At 38.6% G+C, this 26,882-nt stretch overlaps 1 protein-coding gene across 1 annotated transcript in view; it reads right to left on the bottom strand.

The window, feature by feature from the left end:
- LOC124775790 overlaps positions 1 to 26,882 on the bottom strand; it is a 125,486-nt gene that overhangs the window by 21,663 nt on the left and 76,941 nt on the right. The window contains exons 5-7 of the mRNA XM_047250620.1: positions 13,352 to 13,560; positions 8,689 to 8,788; positions 7,519 to 7,677 (exon numbers count right to left, since the gene is read on the bottom strand). Of these exons, the coding sequence (XP_047106576.1) occupies positions 7,519 to 7,677; positions 8,689 to 8,788; positions 13,352 to 13,560 (468 nt within the window). The remainder of the gene's footprint in view (positions 1 to 7,518; positions 7,678 to 8,688; positions 8,789 to 13,351; positions 13,561 to 26,882) is intronic.

The raw sequence follows: 26,882 nt of genomic DNA, 5'->3' as shown, positions 1-26,882 counted from the left end.
CACGCCGATCACCTGCCACCCTACCAAAAACCTCTTTCCTCATTACCTTAGCCAGCTTCATCCTGACCCACAACTTCTTCACTTTCGAAGGCCAGACATACCAACAATTAAAGGGAACAGCCATGGGCACCAGGATGGCCCCCTCGTATGCCAACCTATTCATGGGTCACCTAGAGGAAGCCTTCTTGGTTACCCAGGCCTGCCAACCCAAAGTTTGGTACAGATTTATTGATGACATCTTCATGATCTGGACTCACAGTGAAGAAGAACTCCAGAATTTCCTCTCCAACCTCAACTCCTTTGGTTCCATCAGATTCACCAGGTCCTACTCCAAATCCCATGCCACTTTCCTTGACATTGACCTCCACCTGTCCAATGGCCAGCTTCACACGTCCATCCACATCAAACCCACCAACAAGCAACAGTACCTCCATTATGACAGCTGCCACCCATTTCACATCAAACGGTCCCTTCCCTACAGCCTAGGTCTTTGTGGCAAACGAATCTGCTCCAGTCCGGAATCCCTGAACCATTACACCAACAACCTGAAAACAGCTTTCGCATCTCGCAACTACCCTCCCGACCTGGTACAGAAGCAAATAACCAGAGCCACTTCCTCATCTCTTCAAACCCAGAACCTCCCACATAAGAACCCCAAAAGTGCCCCACTTGTGACAGGATACTTTCCGGGACTGGATCAGACTCTGAATGTGACTCTCCAGCAGGGATATGACTTCCTCAAATCCTGCCCTGAAATGAGATCCATCCTTCATGAAATCCTCCCCACTCCACCAAGAGTGTCTTTCCGCCGTCCACCTAACCTTCGTATCCTCTTGGTTCATCCCTATGAAATCCCCAAACCACCTTCCCTACCCTCTGGCTCCTACCCTTGTAACCGCCCCCGGTGTAAAACCTGCCCCATGCACCCTCCCACCACCACCTACTCCAGTCCTGTAACCCGGAAGGTCTACACGATCAAAGGCAGAGCCACGTGTGAAAGCACCCAAGTGATTTACCAACTGACCTGCCTACACTGTGAAGCTTTCTATGTGGGAATGACCAGCAATAAACTGTCCATTTGCATGAATGGACACAGGTAGCCAGTGTTTGTTGGTAATGAGGATCACCCTGTGGCTAAACATGCCTTGGTGCACGGCCAGCACATCTTGGCACAGTGTTACACCGTCCGGGTTATCTGGATACTTCCCACTAACACCAACCTGTCAGAACTCCGGAGATGGGAACTTGCCCTTCAGTATATCCTCTCTTCTCGTTATCCGCCAGGCCTCAATCTCCGCTAATTTCAATTTGCCACTGCTCATACCTCACCTGTCTTTCAACAACATTTTTGCCTCTGTACTTCTGCCTTGACTGACATCTCTGCCCAAACTCTTTGCCTTTACAAATGTCTGCTTGTGTCTGTGTATGTGCGGATGGATATGTATGTGTGTGCTATTGTATACCTGTCCTTTTTCCCCCTAAGGTAAGTCTTTCCGCTCCTGGGATTGGAATGACTCCTTACCCTCTCCCTTAAAACTCACATCCTTTCGTCTTTCCCTCTCCTTCCCTCTTTACTGATGAGGCAACAGTTTGTCGCGAAAGCTTGAATTTCGTGTGTATGTTTGTGTTTGATATATTTTTCCCACGTGGAATGTTTCCCTCTGTTATATATATATATATATATATATATAAACAATACATAATTTTTCCCACGTGGAATGTTTCCTTCTATTGTATATATATATACATATATATAGAGGGAAACATTCCACGTGGGAAAAATATATCTACAAACAAAGATGATGAGACTTACCAAACAAAAGGTCGATAGACACACAAACAAACACAAACATACACACAAAATTCAAGCTTTTGCAACAAACGGTTGGTTCATCAGGAAAGAGGGAAGGAGAGGGAAAGACGAAAGGATGTGGGTTTTAAGGGAGAGGGTAAGGAGTCATTCCAATCCCGGGAGCGGAAAGACTTACCTTAGGGGGAAAAAAGGACAGGTATACACTCACACACACACACATATCCATCCGCACATACACAGACACAAGCAGACATTTGTAAAGGCAAAGAGTTTGGGCAGAGATGTCCATCCATGGATATATATATCAAAAATAGGATGGATCAAGTACTGAGCCCTGCAGTACACCACACTTTACTTCCTTGTAATCAGAGTAGTGTTTGGTTGATTTCTTATCTTCTTGATATTGTATTTCTTCTACTTGACTGCATCCAGTAAGGTAGGACCTAAGCCAGTTGTTCAGTGTACCTCTGATACCAGTACTACCAAGTTCCCAGAGCAATAGAATATGCTCTGTGGTGTCAAAGGCCTTACACAGATCAAGGTGTATGCTAGTTATTTTTTTCCACTATCAAGTTTTTGGAGAACTTGACTCAGAAAGTCAAATATTGCTGATGGCCTTTCTGGAAACCATGCTGGGCTGTGGACAATCAGTTGCACTTTTCTAGGAATCTCCTAGATTACCAGAAAAGTGCAACTGATTGGCCACACCTCTTATGAAAAAAATAGTAGCATTTTCAAAAATATAGATAGCTAAGCAAAGACCTATATTTGGCTATGTCTTCTTTCTTACCCTTTTAAACAGTAGCTTGAATTTCACTACCTTTAAGGTGGAAGAAAAAATTCCAGTTGTGAATAAACTGTTGAAAAGGTGGGCTAATGAGGTCATGTGTGTCTTTAATGTGAGAATCCAGAATCTCATCCATTCCTATTGCAAAGTTTGTTCTTAGCATATTAGCTGCTGGTGTAATTTCTTTAGGGTTGGTTGTGGGAAGAAATAGGGAGTCAGTTTCTATTTGGATGTGATTGTATGTGATAGATTTTTTTTGGAAGATGTTATACCACAGAGTAACTGTTCACTAATATTTAAAAAGTATGTGCTAAAAGCACTGGTTACTTCTTCTGAATTTGTAATTTGTTTGCCTGCCACCTTGGACTAGATGGAGGCTGACATTTTGGAGGGGAGGGGGTGGACTCATTTCCTATTTGCTGTTTGACTACCTTCCACATGGCTTTCATTTTGTTCCTAGCTGTTATTATATGGTGATCATTCGCCATTTTTTTAACTTCTTTTATGACTTTGTGAACCACTCTGTTATAATTCTTGAAATATACCAGAAATTCTTCAGTAACATTTTGTGTTTTTAAAATTTCAGAAACTCTCCTCTTTTCAGCATAAGATATTTTAATGCCTGTTGTCAGCCAAGGAACATTTCTTTCATTGGCTTTGTATTTCTTATTTTTAACTGCAAAAAAAAAAAAAAAAAAAAAAAAAAAATATATATATATATATATATATATATATATATATATATATATATTGGCAGGTCGATAGACACACAAACAAACACAAACATACACACAAAATTCAAGCTTTCGCAACAAACTGTTGCCTCATCAGGAAAGAGGGAAGGAGAGGGGAAGACGAAAGGAAGTGGGTTTTAAGGGAGAGGGTAAGGAGTCATTCCAATCCCGGGAGCGGAAAGACTTACCTTAGGGGGAAAAAAGGACAGGTATCCACTCGCACACACGCACATATGGATATGTTTCCTTTTTCAGTAGGTCCCTGAGATGTTGCTTGCTAAAATTTCTACTTTTTCTTGTTATTTGTGGTTCAGTATAGCCAGCGGCCTCTATTGGGAAGTAAATAAATCATGCATAATGATCGCTGAAACCTGTATTCATATTTTCAGTCTCGCATAAAAATTTGTCTGTATTTATTAGTACCTGATCTATAGTACTGCTGGATGATTTGGTGGCTCTGGTAGGGGATGTAATGATTGTATGCATGTTGTAAGTTTTTACTAAGGCCTCAAGTTTAATCTGCCTTTTAAGTTCTTAATGAAATCTATGTTAAAGTCACCACACGTGTTAGTCATTTTACTAAATACTTTTATACTGTGAAGTGCTCTCCCAAGATTTTCAAGGAAAGTAGCTATGTTTCCATCTGGGCTTCTATATACACAATTATATTTAAATTAGTCAGTTCGATAGTGGAAATTGCAAAGTCCTGCTCTTTCCCTAGCAAATCAATGAACTTTAAGCAACATTACTTGATGTCTTTTCTAACATACACCCATGTTCCTACATGCATAGACATTTTCTACTAAAAATGTTGAAAGGATAAAGCCCTCTATTATTTTAGGTAATTATGCATTTTCTGTTAACCAGTGTTTACTAACACATATAACTAATGCTTCTTTTAATTCATCTGAAAACAATATTTCCATCTCATAAATTTATTTCAGAGGGACTGCACATTTTGGTGAAGGAGTACATATTTTGATGATGGCTTAGTTTCTTCACTGCTAAGGCCTGCATTATGTTTAGCAGCTGCACAGGGCATATAATCCATGACACTTTTATAGTTGTAAATTTCTGTCCAAAGCAATGTTTTGCAAGATGAATTTTACATTTCTCTGGAGTCACTTGCCACAAAAACGTTGTGGTTTTTTCCTGTTGTGTGTGGGGGGAGTTGATGTGTAACATGCTGTTTTGCCTGTGATTTTTGAAGTTGTACTTTGTGGCACTGCAACTAAACATGACAGAGCACATCTTCTTTCTGTTTGAGCTCTGTCTAGAATCATTGGATTATTTGGTTCTCTAACTGAAACTGATGGTTCCATTGCTGCTGCTATAATTGGAGGTTGCACTAACCCTGGCTGATTTTAATTTAATTGTTTCAGTATTATATCACACATTGCTGCTTTGCCTTTCTTGTTTCTATGTATTCTGTGAGTACTGGACTCTTCCCTGTTTTGGTTGACTATATTAATATATGTTATATTGCTGAAAAGCTTGCATATTTTCCCAAACTTTCAGTTGGTTGTTTCTATTTCTGTGTTTACACACAATTTTTCCAAGAGGTCATGTCTCACTGACATGCTTATTACAAATACTTTCATGTCCACAACCTTTTCGAATACTTCCCTTAAAGACTGCAAACTATACTTTGCCTCATTTTTGTAGACACTGTTTGCTCCAGCTAAAATAATGCAAGACTTACAACTTCCTTGGTTAATGTACGGGTCAGTGTATTGAGTACCTTCTCGCAGTGGAGCAACTGGTTTCACAAATCCAAGGACACTTTTATTTGTCAGTTTTTCATTCCTAATCTCTGCCAGTCCTTTTCCATGGCTATCAAAAGCAAATAATTGATCCCAGCATCTTGTTTTTAAAAAAATGGCTCAAATGGCTCTGAGCACTATGGGACTTAACTTCTAAGGTCATCAGTCCCCTAGAACATAGAACATAGAACTACTAACTAACCTAAGGACGTCACACACATCCATGCCCGAGGCAGGATTCGAACCTGAGAACACGCGGTTCCAGACTGAAGTGCCTAGAACCGCTCGGCCACTCCGGCCAGCATCTTGTTTTACACATTGACTGTTATTGTGTGTTGTTTCCAGTTTTGAAACTTTCGATTGCATATTGTCATCTCTTAGTACATTCATTGTTTGTGATAGTAGACTGAATCTGTTTGTGCACACAATCACACAATATTGGTTTGATTTAATAAATTTAGTTGAGAATGTGACACTTTGCTTTTCACTTTGGTGTTTTGTGATTACTTTGAGATAAGTTTGATTTGTTTGCATGTTTTTGGTCATTATTTTCCAGTAACATGCTATAATTGTTTGTGTACATACGTCTTGGTTTATAGTTGCTCCAAATTTTTGTCAGATGGCTTTACTCCATAAGTTGCTACACTTTATTTCTGCACATAGTTTTTTTGCACTAAAGCTTCACTTTTTTAAAAAAAATTATTTCCTGGATGCAGCTTTTTCCACCACTCTGCATATATTCTTTACAGAACAATTACAAGAAATCATATTAGCCACAAGCAGTTTCTGCAGCATCTCATGTGCATGTGAAAAATATGTACCAAAAAAAGTCCCTCTAATTGTCAGATGGACAAGCAAACAAGAAACGAAGACAGCAATGCAGAGCATCAAATTGCAAGAACAAGACAACTGACTTGTGTGTCACATGCAAGAAATCTGAAACAACACATTTGTGTTCAAAACCGATGATTAAAGTAAGTAGCTTATAAATATATTTTCTAAATGTGAATATCTTGGCTTCAGCTGTGGAAGGTATGGATGTACTACCTATTGGTAACATATGAAAACTTGTGCTAGGCTGGAACTTGAACCCGGATTTCTCATTTATCATGAGTGGTCGCCTTAACCATTAAGCTATCTGTGCATGCCTTCTGCAATGATTCAAACTTCCATATGTCACACTGCCTACATCTTTATACCACTGTCTCCTGCATTCATCGCTAAATGTTTGCAGTTGTACTCTGTATTCCCACGCCACTGTGAACAAGACTATGTGGTATCAAGCTCTATGATCTTATTGTCTTTTGCCTGCCTCAGCATGTAGTATTTACTTGCATGCCTGGATGAACAGACATTTTTAATGATGGACTGCAGACTGAAATTACTTCAAAAGAAACTGGCTAAATGTGAAGCCAGAGTATAGCTGTGAGCATTTGGTGATGAATGTGGAAGACTGTAGTACAAGGATGTAGACAATGTGACATATGGAAGTTTCGGTCAGTGTGCAAGGCATGCATGGCAAGCCTAATTGGTTAAGGCTGTGGTTCGCGGTAAGTGGGAAACCTAGGATCAAGTCATGGTTCGATACAAATTTTCATATCTTACATAGTACATCTGTACCTACCACAGGTGAAGTCAAGTTATTCACATTTAGCAAATTTATTTCGAACCAGTTTCAGTCGACTGTCTATGTCAAAAATGTCTGTTCATCCAAACATACAAGTAACATAAGTAAAGCTGTCATCTTGCTGAAGATTGCTTTGAACACCACAGTGCTTTACTAGGCATGGTAATGTTGGAAGTAGTATGTTATTGTATTCCTCTGACCTTTGAACCCAGCCATTTTTAGGGGGACCTACAGCTCAATGTGGATTCTGAACCATGGTGTAGTTCAACATTTTTCACCATCAACAAACACTGCCAAATGTGAAAAAAGTGATACATCACAGATAAAAATCCTAAGACTGATTGGGGATCAAAGCTGAAACCATTGGATTTGTAGTCTGTCATCACTGAGCCACCAAGCCACACTATAAGACTAAAATATTAATTTGTAGTGTGTACTTATACAAAAATGATTCCAATCACAAATAAAAATGGTAACTATAAGTGAAAATAATGTGCAACTTCAGTTTGAATACTCTTTTCATAAAAAAGTGTTTTTGTCTGTAACAATATTAAAATAGAAAAAAAGGGTAGCTCTATCACTGTGACGATTTCATGATCCATATTTTTATGTATATGAAAAATCCCTCGATTTACAGAGTTACTTCATCAAAAGCTCTTTGACGTAGATAAATGCAATGCACTTTATCTGGTTATGCCTACACGTATTAAGTAAAAAAGCTATTTTTTTAATTATATAACTGATGCTACAAAACTGTTGCTGTTGAAGCTGTATTGAGAAAAGGTGTATTTTACCTGTGACTGGAGCATCCTGTGTGAAGTCAATATTCACAGATGCATCATTGAGGCGATCCCCACATAATCGAAGACCCAAGCCTGTCACAACTATGTAATCATCAGTGCAGCTGACTGCACCAGCACCAGCTTGACCAGGAGGGACAGTTGGATCTCCATCTGTTGTATCAGCAAAGAAGTTAACTGGGTTATATCTGCAAAGATTGTCTGATAAGGTGTGAATGGAAGGATTTTTATATTGTCAGTGAAGTAGGCAGTTGAGACAGAATAAAGTGGAATACTCTTCACCAGATATAAATGGGATTGATTATCAAATGTTTTCCCGATGACAACAAGTGATATTTATGAGAGGAGTGGCATCTGAATCTCAAAAATCTTGACTGTGAACTGTTGTAAGTGTGTCCAGTGAGCTTCTAATCTGGGGATAGATGTTCATGTTAGAAATTACTATAGAACAAAACAATAGCAGTTTATCCTTTATTTATCCTTATTGTAATATTCTTACTGTCCGGTAAAATTTATGAACTACGGCCATGCTTTATGAACCGTGGCACTGACTGTCTTATGGAATCCTGAAAACTGAACTTTATTTCATTTAAATGTCTTGTCCATGATTACTGTAAGATTGATTGCTGTATTCGTGCCACCTATTGAATATCTTGACTTAATAGCTTATATGTTCCTCATTAGCTATTCCAGAAGATAAAAAGAATCTGTTTACATTTCTTAACGCAAAGCTATCGATGGAGTTTAGTTTTTACGTTGGCTTCAGTAATTGTCTTAATTGTAATATAGTACATGTATTTACTTAAGAAGTTGTTGAATGTGTTAACTATCCCACTTCAGTCATAAAATTACAGGTGAGAAGACTACATAAAGGTGTATCATTCCATTCTAATTTAATTAACCAATCTAAAACAGACTCACACACAAACAAACATAAACAATTTTTCTAACCTAAAGTAGGAATTTGGATTTGCTGAAAAGATTACTGAATTATTGTGATAAGAATGAACTTTTTGCACAGTTTATTCTAATGGATGTGGCATGTCCCTTTTGTTTGTTCATAAAACTTTTAGTAAATGAAATATCTTTCCAGTTAGTACTATACATAATAGTTAAGCCAAATGAAGCAACTACAGAATAAATTTTCAGATACATCACACTTACCCTCATCCACATTGACTAGCTGGAACACATCCTCATTTGTGTATGTTATGCTACAGTAGCCAGCTTCCTTGCGTATACAAATAGCATAGTTTAAGTTGTTCTGCAAATTGATTAATTCTGTTAAGTTCATGTAATTAAATATGTAAGATGATGTAAAACCAAGCAAACAACAATTTAAAAAAGCCTGTTTAGTTATATCATTGTTTCAAAATGGTTTGATTTTGAACTATGTCATTGAGTACAGTACAGCAGTACAGCTAATAATTAAGTTCAACATTATGTACTCATTTTACTACATGATCCAGTGACATTAATGTGACCTGATATAACCACTCACAGATTGCAAGTTGCAACACTAGCAGTGGAGGGTATACAAAGTGTGTAAGGCGGACACAGAAAACAGTGCAGTTGTTGAGGTAATGTGGAAACAGAGTGACCTATCTGATGTCCAAGATGGCATGATCAGTGGCTATTGGGTCAAGGATGGAAGCATTTTTGAAATGGCTGTGTCGGTGCGGTTATAGTGTACCGTGGATAACAAAATGGTGAAACCCAAAACCTGCACTGAGGAAACTGTGGTGCACCATAGGCCATAGATGACAGGGGTGAATGGTGGCTGTGGTGATGCGTATGGGCAAACAGACATGCAGCTCTTGAGCAACTGACTACTCAGACGAACCAAGGAGCTACCAACAGTATCACTTCAATGACTGCTCAGCAAACATTGCTGTTTATGGCCCTCTACAGCCAGCACCTGGTTCAGGCACCTGTGGTGACTGCTGTTCATCAGCAATGAATGCTGGAATTTGCACACCAGTATCATAATTGGAGTGGCAACAAGTGACCTTTGCAGATGAATCACATTTTATTCTCCCATGGAATGATAGCCATTGGGTTGTATGAGCAGTCATTGGATAGGTCCAGCATTATCATCTGAGAAATGTTTTCATGGCATTCCACAAGTGATCTCAACATTTTGTAGGGCACAATAGGTCAACACAAGTATGCATCTATTCTTGGGGACCATGTCCACCCCTACATATGTTTTCTTTTTCTCCACTGTATGTTAGCATCTGCCAGTAGGACAATGCAACATGTCACACAGCTCGCAGTGTATGATCATGATTTGAAGTGCAGCAGCCTGAGTTTACTCTACTCCAGTGGCCACCAAACCCAATTGAGAATCTGTAGGGCCACCTTGATTTTGCAGTTCGTGCCATGAATGCTGAATTAAGAAATCTAGTGCAGCTGGCCAAGGTACTGGAGTCAGCATGTCTTCATATCCCTGTTGGTACATTCCAGAACCTCATTGACACTCTTCCTGCACATCTGTGCTACAAAAGATGGTTATTCAGGTTTTTTACAGGTGATCACATTAATGTGACTGGACCATGTATCTGTATATTGCAAATAGAATTGAGACATGTTTTGGGGCTGTTTACATTTATGGATATTGAAACATAAGTAAATTATGATGCATACATCATTAATGGCATTCTTCATATTTATGTTATGTATACTGAACAATTAAAGACAAGAATAACAAGTTGTTAATTAGCTGTTTAAGTTAAAAATGAGCTGTTAAGGTAAATGTACTTATATTCCATAATGTGATTATTAAGACCCAGCGGTAGTGCTTTTAATTACACCCTAATAAGGATTAAGAGGAGTGACGAGCACAGATCCCAATATCCATTGCCATGTTTATTCATTCATTCATTCATTCATCCATCCATTTACTGTGTTATGTACACCCCATTAAAAATGAATAGCATATGTGGGATAATTCAAAGTATACATTAATGAAACAAAAACAATTCTTTGGACTTAATATGTACCAGTACCCTGTGTCAACAGGTAATTTCCAAGATCACTTGCAAGGGATAAACATTGAGTGTGCAGCTGTCATGGCAGCAGATATCAATTAGTTATTGCTTTTGTTTACACCTTTGATAACACACCATCTTATAATAGTGAGCCTTGTCAGTAGTGCTCTACATATGAGTGAATGAAGTTGGTGCTGTGTCAACTTGCTTTACTCTTAAGCTGGCAGGAGTTAATTCCAAGATTGTGTACTGGGCAAAGTTGTTCAGACATCATTTAGTTCCAAATTATGATTTTGGGTATTGCATACACTACTCTTACCTGGCAGAAATTAATTTTGAGACTGTACTGCGGAAAGTGGTTTAGACTTCATTTAGTGATTTTAAGGAATTGTGTGGATTGTCATGGGGAGACGTGTGTCAGACATGGTGAAAGATATAGTTATAGTGAACCCATGCTATGGCAAACCAGGATTGGTCCTGGCTGCATACACAAAGCACAGAATTGTCAATGATGAAGATCTGGATCATGAGTAAGTTAAGTTAAATTAAAAATAAGTTTTTTTGTACATACTTTGTTGTTGTTGTTAATGCTGTAAATGAAAAGGATATCTGGCACTACAACACTCTTGTGCTCGATCGTTGTTGCTGTCAGTGCTGTAAACAAAAGCAACATCTCATGCCATGAGAGTAGCATGCTCAATGTACACTACTATGATGAAAGTCATGGATAGCAGTACACACATAGATGGATGGTCATAGAATTGTGTACACAAGGCATAAAGGGGCATTGCATTGGCAGAGTTGTCATTTGTACTGAAGTGAGTCATGTGAAAATGATTCCGATGTGATTATGGCTACATGATAGGTATTAACAGATTTTAAACACAGAATGGTAGTAGGAGCTAGGTGCATGGGACATTCCATTTCGCAAATTGTTAGGGAACTCAATATTCCAAGATCCATAGTGTCAAGAATGTGCCAAGAATACTAAATTTCAGGCATTACTTCTCACCACAGACAATGCAATGGCTGACGCCCTTCACTTAGTGATCGAGAAAAGTGGTGTTTGCATGGAGTTGTCACTACTAATGCACAAGTAACACTATGTGGAATAACCACAGAAATCAATATTGCATGAGTGATGAATGTATCCTTTAAGACATTGTGGTGAAATTTGGCACTAATGGGCTACATCAGCAGATGACCAATGCAAGTGCCTTTGCTAACAGCATGACATTTTCTGCACAGCCTCTTCTGGGAAGACTGTGGTTTGGTGTGATGAGTCCCAATTACAGTTGGTAAGAGCTGATAGTAGGATTCAAGTGTGACACAGACCCCATGAACCCGTGGACCCAAGTTGTCAACAGGGCCCTGTAGAGGCTGGTGGTGGCTCCATAATGGTGTGTGCTGTGGTTACATGGAACAGTCTCGGTCTTCTGGTCCAACAAAACTGATCATGGACTAGAAATGATTATGTTCAGTTACTTGGAGACCATTTGCAACTATTCATGGACTTCATTCTGAAGAATTTGAGCAAATGATTTGGCCTCCCAGATTGCATAACATGAATCCCATTGAACATCTATGGGACGTACTCAAGGGGTCAGTTTGTGCACAAAATCCTGCACCAGCAACACTTTCACAATTATGGACAAATGTAGAGGCAGCATGGCTGAATATTTCTGCAATGGACTTTCAACGACTTGTTGAGTCCTTGCCATGTACTATGCCAAGCAAAAGGAGATCTGGCACAATATTAGGAGGTAGCCCATGACTCTTGCCAACTCAGTGTATATCACTTGCAAGTGATCTTGGACATCACCTATCAACAATAAACTGTCTAATGTTGTTTAGTAGTGTTTGTGCTAATGCTGGGTGAATGTAACATACTAAATTAAGAGTGTAACTACTTTTTAAAAAGCTGCTGCTTCTTTAGTTATATTAAATAGTTACACTAATTAGCTCCTATTGCCCATAACCAGGTAACATGATGCCAGAGCCATAAAACATGGACTATAGAGCAAAGGGAGTGAGTCATTGGGTTGGATGAGTCTTGTTTCGCACTGTTTCCAATTTCCGGCTGACATCATGTTCCAAGCGTGTATGATGATTTGAGCAGCCATTTTGTGGTATTCCATGGGCCCCATGGTTACTCTGTAAGGCTGCATGACTGCCAAGGATTATGGGGTCATTTTGGCTGATCAGGTCCATCCCATGGTACAAGGTTTGTCCACCAATGGTTATGCTATGTTCCAAGATCAAGGCCTCTGTTCACACAGCTTACATCATGCAGGACTGGTTTTGTGAGCACAAGGATGAATTGTCACATTTCCCCTGGCCACCACAGTCATCAGATCTTAATATTATTGAGCTTTTGTGATCTGCTTTGGAGAGACTGCTATTCACCTTTGTCATCATTAACTGAACTTGTCACTATTTTGCAGGAAGAATGGAACAAGATTGCCTTGGAAACCATACAGGACCCATATTTACCCATTCCAAGATTATTGAAAGTTGTTCTGAATGCCAATTGGTTTCCTTCCTCATATTAGGACAGGTAACGAGTTGTGTTTTTGGTGTTTCTATATTTTTGCCTCCTCCTTGTAGTTTCTTGATGAGAAATAATGTGTTTTTCATTCACAGACCTTCCGTCACTAACCTCTGTCAAAAGTAATTCTTTATACCTGCATGTTTTGAGGTCTTTCATGACACCTTCACAGGACCTTGATAATGTTAACATGCAAATTAATTCATATATGTTATAGGAACGACTTTTTTTATCAGTAATATACCTTCTCTTACATCTATATAAGTTTTTGAAACAGAGGAAATCTTACCAAATACCCAGCATTTGGTCCCTCATAATTGAAGCTGTGGAAAGACCCTCTGACACCAACATAATATTGAAGGCAGTTTCGTGGGCTCTCCAGACGGTCTCCTGGTCTTAATTGAGTTACTTTTATCTTGAATCGCCGTGGAAAGTTTCCTCCACCTTGTGATACTGACAGCTGAAATGGACCGTTAGAGCTGTCAACGTCCATGTATACTGCAGCGGAGAACACGGAAAAGGATTAAAACAAAATCATTACAAAACTAATTGTTGTGATTTTACAGTATTGATAAATACAGGAACAAATATTTTCTGGATTTATGTCATGATTCACAAATACATAAATGTTGGATACATTACTCAGAGTGAAATGATAAAGTGGGAGTGAGTCACAGAGTGGTAAATCATAAATACATACAATCTATGCCTTCCATAAAATACCCTACTCCAAAAGCTTTTGGACATTGTGAATATAAGACAACATAACACAATAGTTTCTTATTTAATCATCACCAAGAAAAACTGCCCATGATGCAGTATCAAATCATTGTTACTATTTTGTAACTAACATTGCCTGTATTGGCAAAAAGGCAATGAGATTATGTATAAGTAACGTGTTTTGTATATTTGCCAACAAGCTATATCATTACTTACGTGAACATTAGCTTTAATATCGTAATCACTTTTAGTACTTTTAATATATATATTACTGATATCTTCTTTTACAGTGCTGAACATGCCATTGTTCAGTTTTCTTAATAGTTTTCCCTTTGACTCATTAGGTGAATTGATTTCCACTATCTTACATTCAGACACACTGCCACAAAAAATGATGTTGTTAAAGGCCAGAATTTTAAATACATGATGTGGAAAATTTATAGCATTGTGTATAAGAAAAATTTAATGACAGAAATACATTTAGAATTTATTATGCCGGTATATAAATCTTTATCATGACAGCTAATCCAGCTCAAGCCTAGAACAGCTCCCTGTGTTACAAGGACACACAATAGAAATTGTGCAAATATCCATCAATGTACCATAATGAATATGAGTTGTGGCAGTGTGCTGTCATAACACTGCTCTTGCTCAGGCTGATAATTAAATGAATAAATTAATTAAGGATAATAATTCAGAAAATTAATTGCTGGGAAACATGTTAACTGATGAAGCATTTTACTACACTAAGAATGGTGAAAACAGTGTAGCAATTGGAATATATATTTTGGAGATATATGAGTTTTAATTCAACAAGCCTATAAGAATTTACTCACCAGCAGCTGGAGCATGAGGAAACCAGATAGTGTGTTCAGTAGCAGGCATGGCTGGCAGCCCAAAGATATTACCAGTCAACATGGTAGGCTAAGCCATAGGGATATGGAAAGTGGAGGTACAGATGCAGGATATTTAAAAAGAATCTGAAGTAAAAGTTAGTATGTAGTTTCAAGGGTGGTGCACCCCTTCACTTTGGTTGCTATGAATGAGTCCATCAGCAGACCCAGCTCAATGGAAATATTATCCATCTTACTTTTTTATTGTAGAGGACAGTAGAGCAATCACAGTATGTATTAAAGTAACATTTAGAGTTTGCCTCTAGGTCAGTATATCATAGGGAATGATATAATTACAAGCAGAGTTAATCTTTGGCAAATTGTAATGTCTGAGATCACTGCTACCAAGAATCAGGAGCAGTGGGGTGACACACCATTGTTAGGAGAGACATGGTTTGGAGAGGGGACCAGACAGATGTGCGCCAAGTTTTACTCCATCAGGATTGCACAGTAAGCTTTGGTAACGCTCACAGTGTGCTACTCACATGGTCTGCTTAAAGTCATATAAGCAATGAATGCTACGAATATGTTTTAAGTATATTTGTGCTGGTGACAAACTGCTAAGCTCGGACATGGGAAGTTAATGAGCAAGGCTTATGTCTTGTGTGGCATATCACTCCTGAGAATGAAGGTGGACTGGGCATGGTGTATTGGCAAGCTGTTATCTACTCAAGTGCTGGCATCAAGTGCTGGCATCAAGTGCTGGCATCTCCCCAACATAGATTAACTGTGTTGATGCATTTATAAAAGTTTTACATGTGACCTCTGTACCACTGACATCAGCATATTCATGTCTGAACAAGTTCAGTGAACCTTCATAAGTGCTATCTTTGATTTTGTATCAGTATGAATGTGCACTCATTTACTTTGGGGACACTGGACCTTAATAATATAACTAATTCTTACCAGAATTAATTTCTCTTTAACTATAGGTGTGGTAATATTCCCCAAATGTTGTTGTGTTTAAAACTTAATTAGGCAGACTTTGCATGTTGGAGTGCAGCATACTGATATTTGCACTGGAGGTAAGGGCAAGTCAGTCTGACAGGTTAAGAATGTGCAGCTGGCCCCAAGGGCACAACACGGAAAGATAGGTCGGTCTCAATAGAGGGGCATACATCCCTGTAAATTAATGCTTTCTGAACAAGTGTGTTATGTCCAACAGTGTGTTGTCAATCAGCATTTCATGTTACAAATTCTCTCAGAATTGGTCAATGTAAAATTTTCTGCATTCATTCGCCACACAATTTAAGAATTAATCTGACTATGAGAGGATATTAGAAATGTTTTAAATTATGTACACTGCTTCTTTTAACTGTATCCAAATAGGGCTGTCAATAACACATTTTTGATCTTCATATGATAGAATATTATATTAATGAGAAATAAAATACAATTTATTAATGGGAAATAATGTATCAGCAAAATTAATGTGTTATACCTAAAGATCATCCTAACTCAAACAGCAGTTATGACATTATTCACATCAGTATAACTGATCTGAGCATAATCTGTACATGTCACATCCTGAAGCACTTGATTCAGCCTTCAAATATAATAATGTACCATACTGATATCCATATACCACATTTCACAGTTTTTCACTAACTTCAAACTATTACCAGAAAGCCATATGTCAGGATGTGTATTAAAAAACAATTATATGTGTACTCATTATGAAAGCCATTGGAGTGATCAGTAATTAAATCAAGACTTTAGCATGTAGTATTATGAACAGAAACTGTAGACACAATCTTTGCTCTCTTTACTGTCTAATGACTTTGATGAAAATTTCTTCCAGCACAAGAATCCAAACAGGCTATTTCCAAGGTCGGAGCATCCAGAATATCTTGTCTAAACAATGTTGGGTATTAGATCACATAGTAACACCAAAAGATACTCTGCAATTATTACATTCTAATGTGTGCTGGTTTGTACATGGAATGGTGGGGGATCTGAGGAAGAAATCTATCTAGAAGTAGTCACTATATTGTCTTTTTTTTTTTTTTTTTTAGTTCGTACACTTGAAGGCAGACATCAACTAACACTTGAAGGCAGACATCAACTATCTGATGAAGCCAATTCCCAAAGTTTCAAGAACCAGTATTAAGTGAATAATCTAGGGATACACTACAGTCCTCTATGTATTCCTCCCATAGAGAGCATGAAAACAAGATCAACTATTTGCAGACAAATTGAAGCAGTCATTCTTCCCACACTCCAAATGTGAATGGAAAGGGAGAACAAACACCTAACAGGAAGTACCCTCTGCTGTGCACTTCACAGTAGTATGCAGAGTGAGGCAGTAGATACATATGTAGACACATAAAGAGTTTTTGCAAAGAAGTAAATATGCACGATGCAGCTTTTACGAAGTAATATTTCTCCTGGAAACTCACACCACTTTTCCTTAAAGTAAAATTATATTTTAATAATAATAGTAATAATAACAGGCCATTACACAACAGGCAATGTCAAATCCATAATATAGTACGATTAATAACACAAAAGTACAACATGTGAGCTTAATATTATAATTAACTAGTGAACCCAGCAATGCTCTGCAATTGATAAATATGTATGGGAGTGGTATATACATCCTAAACTCCTTCCTCCCAATCTCTCTCTTTCTAATACTCCTCCACCTTTCTCTGTCGATCTTCTCCTCCTCCCTCCTCCCTCTCCACCTCCTCTTCCACCCACTCTCTTTCCATGTCCTTTTCTCCCCTTCCTCTGACCTTGACCCTTGTTTATGGTTGCTGCAAACAAAACCTTGGGAACTGAAGTTGCTAAAAATAAAGAGGAAAATCAGTTGGAGTCATTGGTCTATGGGGTATGAGAGCGACCTCTCCATCTGCTATCTGCTGGATCTGTGAGGTCAGAAGTTTCAATGAAAGTATTTCATGTGCCTTTAATCTGCAAATGGGTAGGAGTATAAAGTTTCAGGTGATTCAGATTCTGTAGTAGTATTCTAAATATAAGCCGATAAGCCATAAATATGATGTTCTTGTTTTCTGTAAAACCAATAGTGAGGAAGAAAACAAAACAGGAGATTGCTGTGTATAAAATGAATAAGGAAGAAGAACAAATATGGGAGACACAATTTGTCTAATGGCTTACATGCCCCATTACCATAGTTAAAACTGACTGCAAGAAAGAAAACGAAACCACACATTTCTACGGCACAGTACAGTATTTTCTTTCTTGCAGTTGGTATTAATGCAAAACCTGTACATTGTTATTTAAAAAAGTGCATAGCCTGAGTGTATATGAATGTTTATTAGTGTATAATGTAGAGATTTGAAGTAAATTGGTCAAACATTTTTGAAATTATGATAATTCCTTTTCTCTATTATATATTATAAATAAATCTTGTTGGAAAGTTCTTGTAAAACGTAAATACTTTTGGAAAAGTGACACCACACAGCAAAAAGCAGCAGTATTTAGTTGTTGACAGGCACACACAAAAGAAAGAAAACTTACTAGCTTTATATACATATATATTTACATTTTTCAAAATATATAGCCCATATCTGTCCGAGTGCTTATTACAGTACCGGTACTGTAAAAAACTGAAATAAATCAGTCAAGCACTTTTAAAGATTTTTTGCTAACAATGTTTTCCTTTTATGTATATATTTATGTACCATGTATATTAAAACAATATGTACCCCACTTTCTTCCAAATTTTTGTTAGAATATCATGTAAAATTTGAAGTAGATTGGTCAATAACTTTTCAAGAATATTGGAAACAATGTTTCCCCTTTATATCACACACACACACACACACACACACACACACACACACACACACACACACACACACACACACACATTGCCCACATCTGTCCAATATCTTTCAGGTAGTACGCAGCATTACCTGCAAAAAGTATAAGATTACTATTAATATTGTCTGCAAAGCCATTTACATACAACATGAATAGCAAGGATCCCAACAGACTTCCCCGAGGCACACCCGAAGTTACTTCTATGTCTGACGGTGATGCTCTGGAGTTCTTCCAACACAGTAATTTGCAGCAGCTGCCAAGTGCTTGACAGTGGTCAGCGCGATTTTGACCTGCTTATGAACATCCATGTTCGAGAATAGCATTCACAATGGAGTTGCATTTCGGCTGGTGCAATGTATTACAAGGCAGTGAACAAATAACTTTAAATTAAGCCTGCTGATTATCTTTTAATGTGTTGAACTAAAAAGTTGTAAGTTCCCTACAAGAATTGAAGCAAATGCATAAAATGAGACTTCTATTAAAGCAATCCAAATCCTTTGGAAAAATTACTAGTTTTCTAAAAGATTTTGAGGTTAATTATAGTTATCAAACTTGAATACTGAGTTAATTTATGTTAAATGCAGATAATATGTAGGGCTACTCCTCTTTAAATGAGAACTAGATGTAACACTATATGTTAGTTTGAATATCTCCTATAGTAACTAAAACACAAGAACCAATTTACTACAAACTGTTCATAGATTATGCAAAGGACAATGGTGGCTTCCAAAAATTCTCAAAAATGCATATTTATTTAAATTGGTAAACAATGAAATGATGGGTGATGTATTCTTTAGCAGAACTGTAAATGAAAAATGTTAATTTGCTACAAAATTAATAATGTATCCAAAACACTGGTAACTTATGAAAATATAGTTTTGTAGGCACCTGAAAAGTTTCCAGAATAACCTATTTCTCACTTAATTGTACAATTCAGTTCAATTCAATCTCTTAACTCATCTGTTAACAATTAAATTAGAAGATGACTGTTTTGAAAGACAATAGGCCAACTGTTCTCAAAAATTTTTAAAGAGATCAGCTAATTTAAGCCTGTAATTGACAATAACGATACAAGTTTATCATGACACTTCTGATTGTTGGAAATTTCACAGTACATCACAATACAAACAGGTATTGATACAATCAATGAAATATAATGCACAAGCAACACAAACAATAAAGTACGGGAACCTAGAACTTCAAATCAGCACACAAATCTTGTATATGTGATACCAATATCACACAAAGGAAAATTCTCAAATTGGCTTAAAAGTATGTACTGCATGTTTTTTGCACTTAGCTGTTTCTGTGCAAGCATGTTTTCTGCCTGTCACAGCTAACAATGCATATAATTATGGTAGTATAGTACAGACAAATTTATTAATGTCACAGAAGGGGTGGGCAGCTAAGCAGTTCTACAGCTTGTAAAAGGTTATTAAATAATTTGTGCCCTATGAATTCATAGCTGTTAACTACTTTTGATAATCTGTGGTATGATACGTAGATGTGTCTATTGCTTCTGTAGCTATGTACATTTTTCCTGCATTTTGCTTCTGGTAGCTTCTTCTTTGCTTAAATTAAAACATAGTTCATGCACAATTTTGCTACTGTAATTTTTTATTCAGAAAATGAAGGTTTACAATGCAGTTTATATTACAACCTAAAATTACTCTAACAGCTTTCTTCTGCATTATTAAGATGTCATGAATGGAGCTAGAGGTCCCCCACAAAATAATACCATATGAGAGTATGCTATGAAAATCCAACATAGCATCTTCTAACGTCGATTTTTGGTACACACTGCATAAGCCACCTACGGCTACTCTAAACATTGAAATTTTACATTTTGACTACAGGGATTCCTGCAGGGAGGGCATATGGATGGAGGGCAGTGAGGGCAGTTGATCCTAGTGAGAATTCATATAGTTTATGAATATTAAGGACCTGTAACAGCATGACCCAGACTTTTATAACCTAAAATATCTGGAAAATTATCATTAGAATGACCTGAAAATATCAATAAAATGGCGTAAAAATGATATAAAATACATGTAAATGAATTAGAGTAATGAAAAATTTTATAGGTGTTACAACTGAAATTACAAAATGGATAATTTTTTTTAAAATTGCTGTGGTTTTTTTAAATAATTCTCATTCTTTGACAATATACAAAAATTGTATAATCATCATAGCACTGTTGTGGTGAATGACACTCAGCATGCAGAAGTTCTTGAAAGGGAGGGAATGTCTGTTGTCGGGCAACACAACCTATGCTCCCACAGCGAATTTCTAGTCATACGCCATAACCACTTGGCCATGACTGCCAGTCACAGAGTCTTCTCTCAACACATGAAACTGCTGCCATTTAAAGCAATGTCATTGCAGAAAACGCCTACCTGCACCCTTTTCTGTAGCGATTCCATCACTACCAGACTAGCTGTTACAAAAGTGTTATAATTTTCTCACAGACAGGGACTTGAATCCAGGATCCTTTGGGTAAGAGCCTAATGCTCTACTGACTGAGCTATTTGGACCCATGGATTATGGAGCAGCTGCATGATGTACAAGTGATTCACATGTCATGATTACTTGCTTTTGGCTCCAATGACAACTTCACTAACTTCTGCAGATAGAAAATATTTCAACATTTAATGAAGTGATAGGAACATGTACTTGGATATTTTCCTCTATTTTTAAAAATGAATTAAAGAAACAAACACAAGAATATCAATTTTCACAAATGGACATTACATTGGTACAATATCCATAGTAAATATTGATCTTTTTGTTTCCATAACTGTACCTAGTAAGAAGCATTAGAGACAGGGATTCTGGAGCAAGTCCCTCCTATTAATGCCCCTCCACCATGGCACTAATATTAGGTATACCTGATATGAGTTAACAACAGTAAGTGATACAAGAATGATAAGCAGATGAATCATCAATTTATTTTTGACATGAATGAATACATTCTTGAGCAACATTGTTATACTCGTATTTTCTTATAGGCCTGCATATTGCTCTTAGAATGAAATTTGCACTCTGCAGTGCAGTGAGTGCTGATATGAAACTTACTGCCAGATTAAAATTGTGTGCCAGAGCAGGACTCCAGGACTCGAACTTGGGACCTTTGCCTTTCGTATGCAAGTGCTTTACCAACTGAGCTCCTCAAGCATGACCCATGACCCATCCTCACAGCTTTAATTCTGTCAATACCTCATCTCTGACCTTCCAAACTTCACAGAAGCTCTCCTGTGAAAACACGCCCTTGAAATGCAAAGATCCCGAGTTCGAGCCACAGTCCAGTAAAGAGTTCTAAGCTGCCAGGAAATTTCATATGTGCATTGTTCTTTCTTGTTGACATTAAAAGAATGAATCAATGTATCATAAACAGACATAAAATACAAACCTGTAAAAAAGGAAGAAAATGTTGAAAATGGTATTATGGCAAGTGCAACTGTCAATGACCAAGAAATTGAACATTATATCATTGTTTTATCTTTTGTTTGATTATCTTTTGTATCTTCTTTGCACCTCAGTCTAGGTATGTAAATGTGCATGTGTTGCTCTCTTTCACTGGGAAGAAAATTGTGGTAAGTAAAGAAGGCTTTGTTAAAGTGCATACTATTTATACTTATCACCTATAGTGGTAACCATGAGGTGATCTGTTAAGGAATTCCTTTTTCATTCTGAGACATAATTATGGTCTAACATTAAGAAAATGCCACCCTCCACCACCAAGACAGAAGATCAACTGGTTTTTCCTTACAGTCTCCTACTGTTCCTGAATTAGACATTGCTAAAGGCCTTAAAGGCTGCAGTTTTGGATGTCACAAGTGGACGCCATTTTACAACTGCAGAACATTACTTCAGAATTCACTGTTGTCATTTTGCAGCTGGATTTAAAAATGATTGAGCAAGTTGAGGATACTCTGCCTCATTGTTCTTTTACAGTGTTCAGAGAAACTGTTTTGCAGCATTTCCTTGTGCTCCCAGAATCTCATTTGCAAATATCGTGGGCAATAATTTTAGTACCGGTGAATCTCCCTCCCAGCTACTACACCCGCTTTGTACTTTGGCAGGTTCAGAACTCCTTTCAGAACAGTCAGTGAAATTATTTTGGTTGCATTACATCCTGCAGGCTGTTCACAGAGTTTTGTCCACATTTCCTGACCTAATTGTGGATGAATTGGCTTTAAAGGCAAATGCTGTGGCATTTGCATGTTACAAAACGGTTAATTCATGCAGAGCAATAGATGATGTTATGGACCTCGGCCATGAACCGCACACATCTGGCATACCAAGTTACGTTTCATATGCTGGGCACTTGGATGAGCAGCCACCGGAGCCACCTATGGAGTGAATCCTCACTGAACTGGCAAGACCAAACACCAAGCTGGCAGATGGCAGTGCAAGAAGCATACAGCACATCAGTGAGCAGCCACCACCCAAATTCAAATGGTGTTGGTTCCACAGATGCTTTAGGCACAATGCTAGATGATATTCACAATGGCACAGGTTCCCAAACGACAACAACAGACACATATATGTGCCCATGTTTGTTCTACCACCAGTAAGCACCTAATTGAAATGCACAATACAACAGTTTATGCTAAATGTGAATCTTCATGATTATTCATCTTGGATAAGATGTCTGGTATGGAATTATTGGACAACACAGATTCAGAGATTAGCGTTGTTCCACAGGACATGAAGAACAAGCCTCAGCTTTCCGGCATCCCTATACTAATGGCTGCAAATCAATCTTCAATTCAGACATATGGTTGGAGGCATATGACATGGAATCTGCAGAATGGGTTCTCACCTTTGTGGTGTTACTTAGTGGCTGACAAATCTGCCCCCATATTGGGTGTCAAACAGCCAATGACATTTCGCAGCAGTTTTTTAAAAAATTCACTGCAATTATGGCTCTGATAATGGTAATGAGCCAGTGGCAACATTCCACCATCCCCAACATTCACACAATACTGGGACAGCCCGTCACTTTCTGCCCACACCAACTACCTCCAGGGAAGTTAAGGGTGACTAAAGCCACTTTTGAAGCAGTGCTCACAGACAGAACAGAGTCTCGCTCTAACAGTGCATGTGCCCTTCCCTTACAAATGTTTCTGAAAAAGGAGAAGTCTTGGTGTTTGTGAAGTGTCTATAGGGGCTGATCTCCAGCACTATGCCAGACCGATACATGATACTGAACGTGTTGGATTTCACAAGCAGTTTAGAAGGTGCCTCATCATTCGGCATCATAGAGTGCACTAAGGCTTTTGCAAAAATTCCAAAGGCAGAGATGGACAAGCACAAAACCACCATCATGACACATTTCAGGCTATTTCAAGACAAAGTCATACCTTTTGGCCTTCGTAACACCGCTCAGACATGGAAGTGTCTTATAGACACGATTCTACAAAGTTTAAGCCACATTTTTTGTTATGTGGATGATGTGGTGGTTTTTTATGATAATATGAATGACCATGGTTCTCATTTGAATGCAGTTTTCTCTCATCTTGGTGCATATGGCGTCAAAATTAACAAGGATGTCTTTGCTAAGAACAAAGTTTAATTCTTAGGTTTCCTTGTACCAAGAGATGGTATTTCTCCCACTTCTCAGAAGGTCTCACATATTTTGCAGATGACCCTTCCAATCACATTCAAAGAGTTATGCAGGTTTGTAGATACTGTCAATTATTACTGGCGACACATGCCAAAATTTGCAGAAATTATAGAGCCTATCAATGACCTACTAATGGGCAAACATACTTCTGGTGTAAGAAAAGTCCCTGGACCGGTCTGGCCAAGAAGACTTTCAAGCTCAAGAAATTGTCTTTAATGAAGGCTGTCTCATTGGTCCACCCCATTTCCAGGGCACAGATGGCTTTTTTGGTTGATGCCAGCCAGTTTGCTGTAGGAGCAGTGCTCCAGAAATCAGTATAAAGAGGGTGGCAGGTCTGTCTACACAGCAAAAGAACTGGAGTGCATTTGATAGAGCGCTCATTGATACATATATATCTCTATCAGACATTTTTGACAGTACCTGGAACATGTGTAACAAAATTTATACAGTTCACAAACCATTAACTTCATTTTTATAGTGGGTGTCTGAACTGAACTTCCAACATCAAATCTGTTTCGCAGAATTTATTGCTCAATACTCTATTGATATCAACCACAATCTGAGTCTGACAACACTGTTGCAGATTGCTTATCAGACAATTGTGCATCTTTGATGTGTATTGCTTAGACAGCTATCCCAAAAGCCCAAGATTCTGGTGCATTTTTACAGGAGTGTGAGCTTGATCTTGTATCCACTGGTGTGAAACTTGAACATGCACCAGTACATGGTTCCCAGACCCACCTATGGTGTCACACATCTCAGAACGTTTTGCTCTTGTTTACTCCATTACGTTGGCGGTGCACTATTTTTGATGTTTCGCATGCCTTATCACATCGTTATGTCAGCCCTTCTGCTGAATTTGTGGCCTCCAAAGTGGAGTGGTGTGGTGTGGAATGCAGAAGACTGCTGGTGCTGGCCACATAATTACATACCATGTCAGAAAAACAAAACTGGTCGCCACACGACCTCTCCTATTGATGCATTCCCCCCCCCCCCCCCCCCCCCTCCTACAGGTCGTTTTGCCCACATTCATGTTGACATTGTAGGACTCCATCCTTGCTCAAAGGGGTTTCTTCATTTTGTCATCTTAATTCTAAGGTTTACCAGGTGGCCAGAGGTGTGTCCTGTGGCTGACTTTTCTGCATGCAGTTGCTGAGCAATTATCTCCAAATGGTTTGATCTGTTCGATATTCCTACAGCAGTAACATCTGAAAAGAGGATGTCAATCTGATTCCCAATTACTTAATAAGCTGCTACATATGACAGGTTGCAAACACCTACAAACTATGAGCCACCATCCTTGCAGCAACTGCATGGCAGAAAATATGCACCATACTCTGAAGGGCCCGGGGCGCGGACAGTTACCTTGCATATGGTTTTGCTGGGACTCCATAGTGTGTTAAAGGGGGATATCAGGTATTCTTCAGCACAATTAGTGTATGGCAAAGCATTGAAGGCACCCAGGGAATTTTAGCTTCATCCCATTTTAGTGACTGGGGAATGGGCAATGACAGCCAATTTCTGCATCAGCTGCAGGTTGCAATGCACTTACCACACCCTCCTCCCCCATTGTGGCATGGTTCTTGACCATTCTTTTTTCCCAAAGACCTCATTACTTGCCCTCAGATATGCATTATGGATGACACCGTCAGGCCCCCCTTGATTCTTATTTATTTAGGAGCAGTCACTGTGTTTTCTCCCAACACCAAGACCTTCATAGTCGATAAAAGTGGAAAACATGTCTCAGTCTCAGTTAACCAACTTAAACCAGCATTTACCAAGTTACCACAGTCCCCCCATGTGGCCAGTCCTCTTCAGCCTTTCTCCAGCCCCTCAGACGCATTTTGGCAGATACACCAAATGCATCTACCCTGAGATCTGGGGATCTCCAGGTTTCCAGAATAACAGTGTCTAGTGTGTTTTAGCATAGCTTTCCAGCTTTCCAAAATGGTGGTGGTGGTGAGGGGGGGGGGGGGGGGGGGCTGATTTGGCGTGGTGAGTGCCATAATCAATGACCAAGAAGTCAAACATATACTGTGTTATATCTTTTGTCTCTTCCTTGTACTATGGTCTAGCTGTGAAAATGTGCCAGTATTGTGCTCTTTTGTTGGGAAGTAAATTATGGTAAATAAAGAAGCAGTCATGAAAGCGCATACTGTGTACATTTGTTACCTATAATAACATCCTTAAAAATGAAATTCAAATTTCAAATGGCTACTGCCATTGACTGCCATTGACCCCCCCATGAACCATGGACCTTGCCGTTGGTGGGGAGGCTTGCGTGCCTCAGCGATACAGATGGCCGTACCGTAGGTGCAACCACAACGGAGGGGTATCTGTTGAGAGACCAGACAAACATGTGGTTCCTGAAGAGGGGCAGCAGCCTTTTCAGTAGTTGCAAGGGCAACAGTCTGGATGATTGACTGATCTGGCCTTGTAACATTAACGAAAACGGCCTTGCTGTGCTGGTACTGCGAATGGCTGAAAGCAAGGGGAAACTACAGCCGTAATTTTTCCCGAGGACATGCAGCTTTACTGTATGATTAAACGATGATGGCGTCCTCTTGGGTAAAATATTCCGGAGGTAAAATAGTCCCCCATTCGGATCTCCGGGCGGGGACTACTCAAGAGGACGTCGTTATCAGGAGAAAGAAAACTGGCGTTCTACGGATCGGAGAGTGGAATGTCAGATCCCTTAATCGGGCAGGTAGGTTAGAAAATTTAAAAAGGGAAATGGATAGGTTAAAATTAGATATAGTGGGAATTAGTGAAGTTCGGTGGCAGGAGGA

This window comes from Schistocerca piceifrons, chromosome 2 (assembly GCF_021461385.2).
Source record: "Schistocerca piceifrons isolate TAMUIC-IGC-003096 chromosome 2, iqSchPice1.1, whole genome shotgun sequence".
In the NCBI taxonomy this organism is placed as follows: Eukaryota; Metazoa; Arthropoda; class Insecta; order Orthoptera; family Acrididae; genus Schistocerca; species Schistocerca piceifrons.
Note: the sequence above shows the minus strand (reverse complement) of the source record. Positions and strands in the feature narration are given on the sequence as shown.